The sequence below is a fragment of the Piliocolobus tephrosceles genome, chromosome 6 (genome assembly GCF_002776525.5).
Source record: "Piliocolobus tephrosceles isolate RC106 chromosome 6, ASM277652v3, whole genome shotgun sequence".
Lineage (NCBI taxonomy): Eukaryota > Metazoa > Chordata > Mammalia > Primates > Cercopithecidae > Piliocolobus > Piliocolobus tephrosceles.
Window position 1 is genome coordinate 155162523 of NC_045439.1, and position 16304 is coordinate 155178826.

The window sequence follows — 16304 nt, forward strand, 5'->3', positions numbered from 1 at the left end:
GGCCAAAATCAATTAGGATGTCTGCCATCAGCAGACAGAATGACTACAACTAATTCTTGAATCTTATTTTAAGCATTGGTGAAATATGCTATGAGCAATAGACAGCATCTACTAAAAGGCAATAATTTCTCATTATGATGAAGCACAACAAATATTTTTACTTGGGGTACAGTGAGGTAATCTACTTGCTTATTGGAAAAAGAGTCAAGGGAGAAATCACTGCCGCAACATTGTCATAGAGAGAAAGCCAGCCTGGAGCCTGTCAGAGGCAATAGAAGACGTGAAGACTCCCTGGGAAGTAAAATGCTTTTACCTTGAACATAACCAGAGCAGGTCAGTTCACAGGCCGAATTAAGATGTATAATTTAGTGTGTGGCTCCTGCAGACCTGCTGCATTTGAGTCCGAGTAGAATGAGGCAATGCTGTTTGAAATAGTCCTGTGAACTCAGCATGGAATTGCAACGCCAGTGCATTTAACCCCACCACACAGTGAATTCCTGTCATGTTGCTTTTTTTCTCTTAGGACTTACAGCTCTTTTTCCTCTGGTTTCTTGGATGAAAAATATGTGTGATGATTCCATACTGCCTTCTGACTTTCTAATGGATTGTCACAGAGAAGCGTTTGCCCTGCTCTAAAGCCTTCTTCTGACGTGGACCACACTAGAGGGTTGAGGTTGAAGTTCATTTGCTCAGGGAAGATGCTTTTTTCTTGAAACAACCAGCTAGTCAGCCTGGTTTGGCTCAGGTCACAAGTTCCAATGAGCCTTCTGTGGGTTGTGGTTTTCACGTCAGTTGCATTTTCAAAGCTTTTGCAGTGCTCCATCCCATGTATGTACCACCCAGTGGCCAGCCGAGGCCCTGGGAGATTGTCTTATCTCTTCATTTCTTTTCAAGGCCCTTCATATGCTGTTTAAGATCAGATCCACAATCCACAGGTTGGGGTTAATTCAGGTGTCCATGAATAAATTTACGGGTCACTTTGTAAGATCCTTCTCCATAATCTCCCCTGTACTTCTGGGCTCTCTGAGGCTCTGATTTCAGTCCTCTCACTAGAAATCTAAGACTATTAACCTGCCAACTCTTTGGCTACACACTTCCTGCAACTCTGCCCACACCTGAAACCAACGAGAGGCAGAACAGAGAGAGAGAAAAAGGAATAGGGGTTTTCCCCCCTACATCTCGGAACTATAATTCCTCTAATCATAGAGAAATGCTTTCCTCCCTCGGAGTTTTAGGTGCCAACAAGAAAACGTCTTCCTATTCTTGATTCTAAATTACAGGACTTCTCCTATAACTTCCTCTGTTTGTGCTGATATTCACTGCCATGTTTCAGGCACATTTGAGTCCAGGCTTAAGGGCTACTGAAGGATAAAGTTGAGAAACTTAACTGCCTTACAGTTGGGTGATATTTCAAAGCCTGGTCTTCCTCATCAATCTGCTTGCTACCATTTGCTTTTAGAGTGTTCAGATAGCTGCTCTATGCATTTTATGTTGGTGTTTTTTGCAGTTGCATTCAGTGGGAGAGCTAGGATAGAGTGCACTTACTTTATCTTACATGGAATTGAAACACCTTATATACTGTGTGATTCCTTCCAAACGTGTTAACTTTAGCATAGATCTCGTTCTCTATCCCTTTACATCTAGCAGTGTTCTGGACATATTTGTTTGATTATTCCCCTGATATTCAATATTTCCAAAACTGAATTCATCTTCTTCTCCTGAAGCCTATTCCTCTGTGTGCATTTATCTTTGTGAATGGCACCGCAATCTACCCAGCCACCTACATCTGAAAACATGAAGCTAAATTCTTTCCTGTCACACATATTCAATAAACCACCAGACCCTTTCAATTCTATCTTTTTATTTAATTTTTACTTATTTATTTAGAGACAGAGTCTCACTCTTTCACCCATGCTGGAGTGCAGTGGCACAATCTCGGCTCACTGTAGCCTAGATCTTCTGGGTTCAAGCAATTCTCACGCCTTAGCGTGAGACCCAAATAACTGGGATTACAGGCATGTGCCACCACGCCTGTCTGATTTTTTCTGTATTTTTAGTAGAGATGGGGTTTTGCTATGTTGGTTAGGCTGGTCTCAAACTCAAGTGATCCACCCACCTCAGGCTCCCAAAGTGCTGGGATTATAGTCATGAGGCACCATGCCTGGCCTGAAATCTGTCTTTTTAAATTGACTATCTCTTCTCCATCCATATTGCTACTGCTTTAGTTTTAGCTATCAACACTTCTTTCTGGAATACTGAAAGACCTTTCTAAGTGATTTATACCACTAGTCTTACCCCCTATTTGTCTAGTCTCTACTTCTGAAGTAATCTTTTTATAACAAGTATAAATAAGTAGCTTAGGATTCTTCAGTGGATCCTGGGATAGTGAAGCTCCTTCATCTGTGTTCAGTACAAAGTTTCTTATAGCATACTGCTTTCCAGGGCCCAGAACAAAGGAACTGTAGTCCCAAGATCATAAGACAAATTCCCATTTCTTTTTTTTTCCCTCTGTTCTGCTCCTCTTTGGCTCCGGATATGTGTACCACAAGTGTGGTAAGAGCATTCTATATGGAAGTTTCTGGGTGGATGAGGCAATAGTGTGAAGTTCTTTTTTTTTTTTTTTTTCTAAATAATAGTAGCTTTATGCCTTGTGTTGTGGCTTTATTGCTATAAAATCCAATGTTATAATTTTCTCAATCTTGACTCGAGTTTCCCAACTGTGACTAACATACGGAGTTCTAACCATGACATTTTCTCCATTTACATAACCAAGACTTATAAAGACCAGGGGGAAAAAGTACTTGATCCTGTAAACAGGCACCACATGTCCGTAATTCTCATAAAGGATATGGCCTTTATATCAGTCCCTCTCTTCTTTTATTTCTAAATTAGAATCTTCATTGAGTGTTTTTACTGTCTATACCAGCTGTAGTGAACTCCTGGTGCCCTTTTTCTAGATTTTATTGTTTAAGGGATGACCTTAGGGGGCAGCACTTTACCTGATCAGACATGCTGAAGCTCTCCAATGAGTGTGGCTTTTTTTTTCTTTGAAAGACAAGGACTTGCTGTGTCTCTCAGGCTGGAATACAGTGGTGCAGTGGCACAATCTCAGTCCACTGCAGTTTCAGCCTCCTAGGCAATCCCCTTGCCTCAGCCTCACTAGCAGCTGGGAGTACAGACGTGCACCACATTCCCAGCTAATTTTCTTTCTTTCTCTTCTTTTTTTTTTTTTTTTTTTTTTTTTGTAGAAACAAGGTTTCACTATGTTCCCCAGACTGGTCTCAAATTCCTGAGCTCAAGCAATCCTCCCACCTTAGCCTCCCAAGGTGCTGGGATTACAGAGGCGAGCTGCTAAGCCTGGTCCCAGTGAGTGTTAAAGTAGCAAGATGTGAGACTTTGTTTAGAAATTATGTAAGACCAAGTTAACAAAATTAAAAAAAAAAAAAAAACTCCTGTATTCAAATTAGATGGAAAACCAATTTGTTGGCAGAAGGCAGTAAATGAAGAACAACATGGCCTATGAAGCAATGTAGTGAGACAGACCTGGGTTTGAAACTTGCATATTCTGAGCCATATTCCCTTAGACAAGTTCCTTTATCTCTCTGAATTTCAGTTTCCTCATCTGTAAAATGGAGATGTACTGATTACATGAGACAACAAAATGAAAATGTAAGTGTATATGTGCTCAGTATATACAAATTGCCTCTCTTGGGGAATAGAATACACTGTCATATTCCTATTTGAAATTACAGCATAAACTGTGCTGTGACTTTGAACGGATTCTGAAATTTTTTTTTTTTTTTTGAGACAGAGTCTCACTCTGTCACCAGGTTGGAGTGCAGTGGCGCGATCTCGGCTCACTGCAGCCTCGGCCTCCTGGGTTCAAGGGATTCTCGTGCTTCAGCCTCATGAGCAGCTGAGATTATAGGCACGTGCCACCACGCCCAGCTAATTTTTGTATTTTTAGTAGAGACACGGTTTACCATGTTGGCCAGGCTGGTGTCGATCTCCTGACCTCGTGATCCGCCCACCTCGGCCTCCCAAAGTACTGGGATTACAGGCATGAGCCACTGTACCCAGCCAATTCTGAACATTTTTAACACTCCTCCCCCAACATCACACACTTCTCCTAATCCATGGGAATTGAGGAGATAAGAGGAGCTAGAGGAAAATGATGCTTGAAGAGAAAGGAGAGCATTCTATGTTTCCAGAACAGCATAGCTCATCTGCTGCTTCCCTTCAGTTTGTCTGAGAATTATTAACTGAACTCCTAATGCTTAGTGCTCAGTATCATGCTCAGTGGATATTGACAGCTTTGCAATTGCTTTTATTACTGATTATTATAAATTACACAATAAGAGACTACCTCCTAAGTGAGTTCTTGGACATATGCAGAGAGTTTGTACCAATAATTATTTTTTATTTATTTATTTATTTTTTTTGAGGCGGAGTCTCGCTCTGTTGCCCGGACTGGAGTGCAGTGGCCGGATCTCAGCTCACTGCAAGCTCTGCCTCCCGGGTTTATGCCATTCTCCTGCCTCAGCCTCCGGAGTAGCTGGGACTACAGGCGCCCGCCACCTCGCCCGGCTAGTTTTTGTATTTTTAATAGAGACGGGGTTTCACCGTGTTAGCCAGGATGGTCTCGATCTCCTGACCTCGTGATCCGCCCGTCTCGGCCTCCCAAAGTGCTGGGATTACAGGCTTGAGCCACCGCGCCCGGCCTGTACCAATAATTATTAAGTATCCCTACACATGTGCATCTTTAGAAAATGCTGGCAATGAACATTTTAGAAAAGTTTAAAAAACACAGCTGGGGGCAGTGGCTCACACCTATAATCCCAGCACTCTGAGAAGCTGAGGTGGGGGGATTGCTTGAGTCCAAGAGTTCCAGACCAGCCTGGGGAACATGGCGAAACCCTGTTTCTACAAAAAAAATACAAAAAAACTAGCTGGGTGGTGGTGGCACGTGCCTGTAGTCCCGCCTACTCGGGAGGCTGAGGTGGGAGGACCACTTGAGCCTAGTATGTTGAGACTGCAGTGAGCCATGTTTGCACCACTGCACTCCAGCCTAAGCGACAGAGCAAGAACCCATCTCTAAAAAAAAAAAAAAAGACTGCTTGAATGAGAACAGCCCCATGCACAATTGTGAAAGAGGCAAGGCCTCTCCTGGTCTCCTGACATTCTGGTTTGACCAGATATCTGCAATTTTCATAACCTTCATTTTATCACTCTTAATTTTCTCTCTCTTCCTCAAGGAGTTACTTTTACCAGACTCTTCCTCCTTTCTGTCTTCCTTTGCTCAAAACATACTTTTATGTAGCTTTTTGCTATGTAGAAGCAGTTAGAAAAAACCTGAGGAAAATAATGCACTAAAGATATCGAGGGCTAATGAATAGTTACTGTATTATCATTCCCAGGGTGTGGGCGATGCTTCTTTTAAGCAAGGAAGACTTGAAGACTGGGCAGTAACTTAAGAAACTAGAAATATAGAGTTTGTGTGTGGGGATGGTAGCCACAGAGACATTTCTGAGGTCCCTCATATTACACAAGGAAGCAGTCACCTTCCCTAATTATGTGACATTTCAGCCATTTCTGTGGTGAAGTCATTGAAAATCTGTACAGGGCCAGCACTTCCTTATAGATTTTTTGCTGTTTCTCTGCTATTCCATTTGGCTCCAAATAGACAACAGGAAGGAAATAAGAAGGAAATACAACAACAAAAAATAAATAAAAAAGAAAATCACAAAACTTGATTAAGACTTGATTTATTTAAATTTTAAACTTTTACATTGAAATGTTTACTGTTGACTCCAAATTTGGGGCCTAAGATCTTTCCTCACATTGTGTTTTAAGTTAAATCAATAATTTGAGCTCGGCCGGGCGCGGTGGCTCAAGCCTGTAATCCCAGCACTTTGGGAGGCCGAGACGGGCGGATCACGAGGTCAGGAGATCGAGACCATCCTGGCTAACACGGTGAAACCCCGTCTCTACTAAAAATACAAAAAAACTAGCCGGGCGAAGTGGCGGGCGCCTGTAGTCCCAGCTACTCGGGAGGCTGAGGCAGGAGAATGGCGTAAACCCGGGAGGCAGAGCTTGCAGTGAGCTGAGATCCGGCCACTGCACTCCAGCCCAGGCGACAGAGCAAGACTCCATCTCAAAAAATAAAATAAAAAAAAAAATAATTTGAGCTCAGATCTTGAAGGTGGTTTTTAGAGGGTAAAAAGGCCTGATCTATCTTTGCAAAGTAATATTCCAAATATGAGTTATGAAAATGGCTGTGTTTTCTAAGGATCTCAAAGCCCGCTAGAGAAGGACTTCTGGGAGTTTTGATAGCTCTGTTTTACAGAAGAACATAAACCGAGGTCTAGAGAAGTTGAGAGACCCGATCCAGGCTGCACAGTGAGTCCCCATGGAGTGAAAGGGAACTTTTGTCCTGGGGATGAAATGAGAGGACTTTCCCGTCTCTCAGTTATACAGAAGTTCTACTGATCAGGAGTGGGGTGGGACTGAGGAAGAGATTGAAATCTGGCTGTTGTCTGACTCCTTGAGTTGTTGAGGTCAGCCAGAGAGGAAGGATAAGTCATGGTTATGCTTTGATTTTACGTTGGTGTGTGATTTATGCACTCTGTTAGACAAGCTGCTTTCTTCCCCTGTTCCTCTAACAGGCAGTCTCATTGCTGGAGATGACTGTCAGCTGCTTTCTCTGCAGAGCCACCATCACATGCCTCACCACTGGAGCCTGGGAAGCCTGACCACAAACCGGCATCTCCAAGGCATGAATAATTAGGTAGGCATAATGGAAGGTACTCATTGCACCCTCCAATTGCATAAGCCCATTACGGAACTCTGCTACATCAGCTTCTATCTTCCAAAGGGGGAAGTCAGAGGATTTTCGTACAAGGGCGCTGTAACTCTAGACAGATCCACTAAAGGGTTTCATAACTGCTACCAAGTCAGGGAGGAGTCAGACATCATCAGCCTCAGCCAGGAGCCAGACGAACATCCAGGCGACATATTTTTCAAGCAGACTCCCACGAAAGACATTCTAACTGAGCTGTACAAACTCACAACAGAGAGGGAGAGACTGCTAACCAATCTCCTGAGCTCAGACCACATCCTCGGGATCACCATGGGGAACCAGGAGGGGAAGCTGCAAGAGCTGTCGGTGAGCCTGGCCCCCGAGGATGACTGTTTCCAGAGTGCTGGTGACTGGCAGGGAGAGCTCCCCGTGGGCCCTCCCAGTAAGAGGAGCACCCACGGGAACAAAAAGCCTCGGAGGTCTGGTGGAAGGAGAGAGAGCGCTGGGGCTCTCCCACAGAAGAGGACCAAAAGAAAAGGGCGTGGAGGCCGAGAATCAGCTCCTCTGATGGGCAAGGACCAGATCTGTTCCAGCCACTCCCTTCCTCTTTCTAGAACAAGGCCTCATCTTTGGGTACTAGAGGAGAGAGGAAATCTGCTCCCGAATGGGGCACTTGCCTCATCCCTGCAGAGGAGAGAGAGCTGCCCCACAGATATTCCCAAGACGCCAGACCCAGACCTTAGCCTTGGGAACTCTGAGACGGCTTTCAAGGACACTGGGCTCGGACGAGGAGTGCTGCCCCCTGACTGCAGCTCCCCAGAGGTAGGAGGGGATGGCGTTCGGAGGCCGCCGAGCAGCGGGCTGCAGCATCAGCAAACAGGTTTGTCTGAAAGTCACCCGGACCCTGAGAAGCGTCCAGAGGCAGAAAAGGATGAGATGGAGAAGTCGGCTAAGCAGAGTTGCAAGCAGATACCTGTCTCCAAAGTGGTGGCCAAAGTTCAGGACCTGTCCTCCCAGGTACAAAGAGTAGTTAAAACGCATTCTAAGGGTAAGGCGAGGATTGCCATTTGCCCAGCAGCCCACGCTGAGTTTGTACCCAAAGCTGACTTGCTTACCCTCCCGGGAGCTGAGGTCGGGGCTCATGGTTCCAGGCGGCGGGGCAAGGAGCGGCAAGGGGATGGGTCATCGCAGTCGCCAGCCAGGGAAACAGCCACCATTTCTAGTGCGTCGGCCTGTGCCCAGGGGGCTGTGAACAAGGTCCTCCTGAAGGTGATAGAGAGCGAGAAGTTAGATGAAGCCCCTGAGGGGAAAAGACTGGGCTTCCCTGTGCACACGAGCGTCCCTCACACTGGCCCAGAAACCAGAAACAAGAGGAGAGCCGGGTTGCCCCTCAGTGGCCACAAGTCCTTGTTTCTGGATCTGCCCCACAAAGTAGGTCCTGACTCCTCCCAACCCAGAGCGGATAAGAAGCAGCCATGCCCCCCAGCACCAGCAGCTCTCGGCAAGGTGTTGAATAATTCAGCCTCGCAGTCCAGCACACGCAAACGGACGCCACCTGCTCCCTCGCCTCTGTCTCCAAGGCTCCCCAGCCCTCAGCAGCATCACAGGATCCTCCGGCTGCCTGCACTGCCTGGTGAGAGGGAAGCTGCTCTTAATGACTCTCCTGGTACAAACAGCCGTGTCTTCTCTGCTGACACCTTGGAGCCACCATCCTCTGCAAAGGTCACGGAGACCAAAGGAGCCAGCCCGGCCTTCCTCAGAGCAGGCCAACCTCGGTTGGTGCCCGGGGAACCTTTGGAAAAGAGCTTGGGGCCAGGGAAGCCCACAGCTGAGCCTCAGCACCAGTCACCTCCAGGTTAGTCTCTGTTTAAGATGCTTGGAATCTGTTCTTGGTTGATTCGAGAACTATCAGTCTGCTTGTGCTACTTAGAAACTGACTAATTAACAACGGACCAAAATTCCTAGGCCTGTTAGTTCACTTTGCAGCAAGAAAACGGGGAGTGGAACGGGGGGGTGTGGTGATGATGAGGATGGTTTTGACCTAGTGGTTCAGAGTTATAGTTGCTTCCAGAAGCAATACTTTGTGAATGTCTTTTATTTATTTTTCATTATTAGTATTATTTTGGCATTCTCTAAAGCTACTTCTGTGGTTGCGTAAGTGACTCTCAAAGGAAACAGGAACAGGCAGAGAGAAGTAGTAACTTGTCCCTGCCTTTGATGGTACCAGTGAGTAATTGGCCTCTTGACCTAAATTTTGTTGTTCATGCTGCTGCAGTCATTCTAGGGATTCTCTAAGCAGAAGTGCAAAAGTACGCTGTGTCTTCGCTTATGTCTGTAGTTAGAGGTTTTTTGGTTTGTTTGTTTTTAGTAATCATCTTGGTAAGTGCTATTATTTTATGAAAAAAACTTTTGTTTGTCACCAGAAGAGGAATGAATTCAGTCTAATTTGAAGAAACTTGGTTCAAAGTTTTCTTTTTTTTTTACGGTTTTTAAATTTCCCATATAAGCACAAAATGACTTTATTCTGTAGGTATCTTTTACTTACGGGTTGTTACTGTTACTGGTATAGCATCATTTCTTATGTAAAAGGTGCTAAAGAGCTCGTTTGACTTATATACTTAATGTGATTTAAAATGTTATGTGAAAATAATTTTTTGGATTCAATAGGACCAAAGAAGACTGTGTAAAAGAAGCGCCTCTCCAGTATTCATTACATTTGCTAGGCCGTTGTGGCCAGAATCTCAGGGTTTTATATGCCATTGTGCATGTTATGTGTTCTTTTTCAGAGATCCTCTAACAGCATATGGGCAACGCTTTGTCTACGGAATAGCTCGTAGTATGATAGACAGTCTCTTACAGGTTAGAGCGAACATCAAGTGCAATTTTTGAGATAAAAAATATCTAGGGAAGAGGAGCTTCAAAGCTTTTTGGTCATTTTGAACTTGTGAAATTTTATAAATCTCTCTGGATCATTGATCCGGGGGTAGGTCTTTAAAAATGTGGTAAATGCTTTTCATCTCGTTTTTTGCAATATGTCAATCTTGTTTTGATGAGATTTGCTATTTTCATAACTAATATGCTTCACCAGGAAAGTCCCAGAATCATAGATTTTATATCATGTATCACAGAACCCTAGTGATGAAAATTCTTTCTCCTGTCGGATGCTGAGGACTTAGAATCACTTGACAAGGAAACTCCCTGAGATTAAGGGAGAGATTCCTGGAGTCATGAGTGTAGAATATCTTAGCTGCCTTAACTCCAAAAACTGTGCAGAAACTGTGCATTCAATACATCGCTCTTTAGTAAATCCTCTTGTTCCTCAATTTAGGATTATCTTATTATTTCGCCCTTTTTCTATTTGAAAAATATCATAAACGCTCCAGTGTATCTGAGTCAAGGCAGGCACGCAGAGCACGCTCAGTTTCTTTTGGAGACTGACCATGAGCCCCCTGAGTGACAAGTTGAATGGATGATCACGCGTTCCCTTGGCCTCTCCATGCCATCACCCATAACATTCCCTTTACTTTGGCCTCAGCCTTCCCCTGGGATCTTCAGCAGCACTTTCAGGAGCCAGTCATAAGAACTGTAAGGATGTCCTGTGCTTCTAACCTTAAAAAAAAAAGGGAGTGGGGGGGGCTGGAAAAGGAAAGGAGAGTAGGAGTGGGTAAGAGCTTTTTTTCTGATATGGGTAACTTCTCTACTGTGGAGACTTCCTGCAGGGCCTCCAGCCATTACCTCCTATTGGCCCCACTTTGAAAGGCATGAGGGAGGGGGTTGCCCAGATAGTACCTTTGATTTGTATCCTGTGTTCGAGTTCCCTTTCCTTTCTTGATTTTCCCTTTCCTGTCGCCGTGAGTCCTCTTTATATTCTGAACCCTTCAGTGACTCCCTGCAGCTGGGAAGCCTGTACAGGGAGAATTTTCCTGTTTCCAGCTACCTTTGTCTTTCACTTCATTTCTCTTCCCACCTAGAAGAGAGCTCAGACAGTTGCCAGCAGTCCAGGAAGAGGGGTGACTAATTCATTTACCTTCACAGTGGCCCTTTGTCTGAACCCAACTCCCACCTTTCTCCCAGGTTAGCTCTTAACCAGATTAAGTTTATGGTCTGTGGACATTTATTTCCTGTGGAAATAACATCTAGGTATTTTTATTGAAGTGATGTCATTAAGATTATTGAAAGCTCTCATTAACTGCTCAAGTAAGATATTAAGTCTGGCAAAAGTAATCAGATCTGTTTCCAGTTGGAAGACTCTTCAATGTTAGAGGCAAGTAGTAATTCCCAGGAAAGAGTGAAACCCGCTTATCCTTGTTACAAGACTGAGCAGTTAAAGCTGACGTTACCATTCATGCAGGATGTAGCATAAGGATGTCACAGAGGCCAGTGATGTACCTTCTATTGACTTTGTAATTTTCTTAACTTCTCATTTCAAGGATGATGCATGAGAATCTCTTACCTAGTGGTGATAAAATAGAGAATATACTAACAAGAACTGGTAGTCAGGTTTTTCTTCTTCTGCCTTCTCCCACCGCCAACCTGGAGATGGGTTTTATAGTATTTTATTTGGAGGATGGAGATGGATGTGGAATGTTCGCAAGCCTTTGTGGAGTATGGTCTTCCCCCAGACCTTGAGGAACTCTAGTTGTGCTAGCCTGCAAAGCAGCGTCCTTGGGGCTTCCTTTCTGTTGTGCTTGCCTTCATTTACCTTTGATTCAAAGTAAACCCTTTTCGTGCCAGAAGAATCACAGGGAGTTTGGCTCACCAGACTCGGGAAATGCCCAATCTTTAGTGTGCTCTTGAGTAATCTCGTGGTTGTTTTCCTTTGACGGCAGTCACTGATGTGGTGATGGAAGCATATGCTCCAGGCATAGTTCTTCCTGATATTGAGAACTGAGAATCACCTGATCAATTCCTGTGCCCATGAAAATATGTAATTAATGCCAATTTATTGAGTTAAGAGGCATACATGAAATAAATTTTATTTACATGTGTAAACCCCTAATGCTACTGTCAAAGCTTTGATTTTCTCTGTGGACATGCGTTATGGGGAGTAAATATAAACTCTTCCCATATTAATATGAAGGTTTGATGCAATTCCAATGAAATTGTAAAGAAGCTTCGCAACATTAACAGATATATGCAGCTATTTAATTTAATGTAGTAATTTAATTAATTTAATGTAGTAATTTAATATTACTACAGAAAGTATGTAGTACATAGAAAATTATCTAAAATTAATTCAGGGGGAAAATAGGACTCAAAAATTGCATCAGCCATATTCTACCCATATAAAACAAATACAGGAATTAAGCTGACATGAAGTATGTTGCTCTGCACTTTTGAGAAAGTAATAGGATCCCAATTAAAACTCCGTGTAACTATGACCTGGCAATCCCACTTTTAGGAATTTAGCTTACATAAACTTATGTACCAATAAGAATATAGGCATAAGGGTGTTTATTGCAGCATTGTCTGTAGTGGCAAAAAATAGCTAGACAAAATTTGAATGTCCATCATTAGAGAAATGTTTAAATAAATGGTTGTACATTTATGCACTGTAATATTATGAGGCTGTTCAGAGTACTGATCTAGATTTGTATCTATTTGAGTTATAAAGTAATACATAAAATGCTCTCAGTTTTTGTAAAACAACTATCACCCCTCCTGATATATAAATATATATGTTTGGTCCAGGTTTGAACATCATGGAGACAGGTGTGGAAGAAAACTGGCGGGGCTGTTAACATTCCTTACTGAGGGTCAAGGCAGTGGAGGTGGGGAATGAAGTGAGTGAAGGGGAAAGATGCAGAAGCACTGGAGAAAGGCATTAATTTTATTTCCCTTTACATATTTTTATATTGTTCCTCTGGTTGTAGTGAATATGTTACTTTTACGATTCTTCAAGAGTGATTTAACTACTTTTATTTTTTAAGAAAAAAACAAATTCACCACCTAGAGTGCATGTGTATGGGGTGGGGCGCAGGGAGTACAATTATAGCGGAACCACACTTTTCTATATTTTCCCCATGTCCTCTGAGGCAAGAATTTTAGCATTGAGAATACATCATTGTTACAAGTTGAAATGGAGGTTGTTAGAGAGCTGTAAAAGCAGTGCCCAAAACGCACTAGTCTAGGAGGCAGGGCTAGGATGAGGATAGAGCATAATCCAGAAACCAACGGAAGAGAGCAATTCAGAGAGGCCCCTGGATTACTCAGAGTCCTGAGAGGAAACAGATACCTGCAAGGCTGAAGGCACAAGGGAAGGAGTGGTCACTGGAGCCCAGGGAGGGGAGACTAATGGAGGGGTACCTCTGTCAGGAACCATGGTTTGTGGTAGAGACACCCAGCGGAGAGGAAGCTGTGGGGGTAAATATCCCGGCCTCACTCTCCTCTGGACCACTTCCTATAAACCTCCTCTGACTGAACCAACCAGAAAGCACAGTGTAAAGGAGCCAAGCCAGTGGCTGTTGTCTACGGGGTCAGCCTTCCAGGGCCAAGAGCAGGTTGAGAAAAATGGGGAGTGGATCTGGAGGGGCCGGTGGGAGACTGGATGATGGGGATGAATTATGCTATAAAGAATAGGAAAACACTGTTGCTTCTAACCCTCTTTGGGGGAGTTAGTTCAGTAGAGTGATGTCTGTGAGTAGACTACAAGAGGCTAAAGATGAGTAGGTGATAAGGAAGTGGAGATAGTGGCTACCCTCTGATTTATTAATGAATGGATGTGAAAGATAGGATGGAATTTTAAATGAGCAACAGGGGAAAGAAGAATGTGTGTTTATGTGGTATATGGGTATATGTTTTGTTACAGAACAGTGGTAAGCTTAATACCTAAATGATTATTACAGTGTTTTATTTCTTTCTCATGTGGCCTTTCTCCTTCTAAATTTGATTAGGTTGACCATCTTTTTACTGTTAAAAGTTCATACAAAAATAAAGTAAATTGGAAGTCCTGGAAATATGATTTTTTGTCCATGGATTCAGAAATAATATTTGTATATTTTTTTCAAAAAACAACACACAAAGCTCTTAAAATTTTACAATGATTGAGATCCCATTGTGCCTGCTTGCTTTTTGTGTAAAGCATAAAGAGAATTTTAAAGAGTGTCTTTTCCAATTATCTCAAATTAAGAATAACTAATTGGCATGTGAAATATGAAATAAATGTTCTACTAATGAACAATTTGTATTTTCAGGTCGGTTTCTGTATAAAATAAATGGTGAGTATTTTTCTCGTGTGTTTGGTTTTTAAAGGGAAATGTGACTTAAAGGCCAGGACCACAGCCAAAATCTGATGTTTTAAAATCCCAAGCCAGCTCTATGCCTGTGCATTTTTCCCCAGATTAAGGTTGAATTATGCTTTGAGGACAACACTTTCCACTGAATCGCTTTTCACATGTCTCTATTTTTGGATTCAGAGTAGAAGATATAAAGCAAAGTTGGCAGTCTGTGGCCTTTGGCTATGCACAGCCATCCAAAATCATCCCAAAGATGTATAGAAATAGCAGAATAACACCATGATTAAAAGTAAAAGCCACTGATAAATGTAAAAGATAAAAATATTTTTAAAGTAAATAGATATTAAATTTTAAAGAATAATTCATTGGATATATTTGTTTACATAACTCAACATTCTGCCTCATGGCATTATTGGTTGGGACATTAGAAAAAGACAAACTGGCCGGGCGCGGTGGCTCACGCCTGTAATTCCAGCACTTTGGGAGGCTGAGACGGGCGGATCACGAGGTCAGGAGATCGAGACCATCCTGGCTAACACAGTGAAACCCCGTCTCTACTGAAAAATACAAACTAGCCGGGCTTGGGAGGCTGAGGCAGGAGAATGGCATAAACCCCGGAGGTGGAGCTTGCAGTGAGTTGAGATCCGGCCACTGCACTCCAGCCTGGGCGACAAAGTGAGACTCCGGCTCAAAAAAAAAAGACAAACTTTTCGGGTTGTAATTGGATTACAAGCATTATATCAAATTGATAAAGCAAAGTACTGAAAATTGAAAGCGTATATTTTGTTTTCTTTCTTTTTCTTTCTTTTTGAGATGGAGTCTCGCTCTTGTTGCCCAGGCTGGAGTGCAATGATGCAATCTTGGCTCACATCAACCTCTGCCTCCCAGATCCAAGGAATTCTCCTTCCTCAGCCTCCCAAGTATCTGGGATTACAGGCATGCATTGCCATGCCTGGCTAATTTTTGTATTTTTAGTAGGGATGGGGTTTCACCATATTGGCCAGGCTGGTCTCGAACTCCTGACCGCGTGATCTGTCTGCCTCGGCCTTCCAAAGTGCTGGGATTACAGGCGTGAGCCACGGCCTGTTTTGTTTTATTTCTTAGGGACTCCTGAGAGAGAGTACTTTTTGAAAACAGTAGATACCACTGCGGCCCCACCCCCTTCTTCTTGATAGCTGTGAGCAGATAAATGACTATGGTGCGGATCTCACTTTAGTTGCTTTCTGATCCCTTACAGGGATAGTGACTTCTGTTAGATAATTTTAAAATTGGAATTAGGCCGTATCTAATGTATCTTTATGGCCCTTGGGCTGTGATACTAGGTCATACCATCCCCCTGTAGTTCCTCTGTGTGCCCCGGCAGCTCAGCCTCCTATCACGGCATGTTCTGGAATTTCTTCCCTCTCATGGAAGGTTCTAGGATTTTTTTTCACAGTCATGGGTTGTTCCAGTACATTGAAACAAGGGCCCAGAGCCTTATAGAAAAGAACTTGAAATCAGGTCAGAATTGGAATTCAGAAATGTATAGGATATAGACAGATCTGAGGGGTTCTGGAAGGATGTTAGACAATAGGGAGGAACAACAAACTACTGAAGGAAAAGTACCATGAGAGAAGAACACTTCCGGGTCAGAATGTCTGTGGACAAACACTTCCACATCCTCCTAGGAGGGCCCCTACACTTGAGGAAGAAGGAGCTTTGGCACAAAGAAATGAAAGAACTTTGTCATCAGAAGCCGAACAGTTTTGCAGTGTGGAAGAGCTGTTCAAGAGAGGTAGGGGCTTCCTCTCTTGAGGACTGGGTTTCATGCTAAGCAAGTGAGTGAGGACTTCAAACACTGAGATTCAGATTTTTGTATTAATAATTCATGGTATAGTCCCAGTTACTCGGGAAGCCAAGGCCCGAGAATCACTTGAACCCGGGAGGAGGATGATACAATGAGCCACGATCACACCACTGCACTCCAGCCTGGATGACAGAGCTCTAGAGACTCCATCTCAAAAAAAAATTCATGGTAATACAATTTTATTCACAGTAAAGTCACAAATCAGTTCATTCAGGTTTCACCTATTTTTTCTAAAATGTTAAAGTTTTGAGTTTCAGTTTTGTGTTTAGATGGAGAACCCAGAAATGCTCCTATGACTGAATAAAGCTGTTGGTTTCCAGGTGAGCCCAGAGGAAATGTGGAGAGTAAATAAGGCGTGCAGCTTGGGCCCTCAGCTATGTTCTCCTTAGGATTCAGACTTGTCTGGGCATGTCTGGATGATTTG

General features: G+C 43.3%; 1 protein-coding gene across 1 annotated transcript in view; it reads left to right on the forward strand.

Annotated features, from left to right (window-relative positions):
• The first annotated feature begins 6796 nt into the window (after nucleotides 1–6796).
• FMN1 (formin 1) overlaps nucleotides 6797–16304 on the forward strand; it is a 378961-nt gene continuing 369453 nt past the window's right edge. Inside the window, exon 1 of the mRNA XM_023230251.1 lies at nucleotides 6797–8654. Coding sequence (XP_023086019.1) covers nucleotides 6797–8654 — 1858 coding nt within the window. The remainder of the gene's footprint in view (nucleotides 8655–16304) is intronic.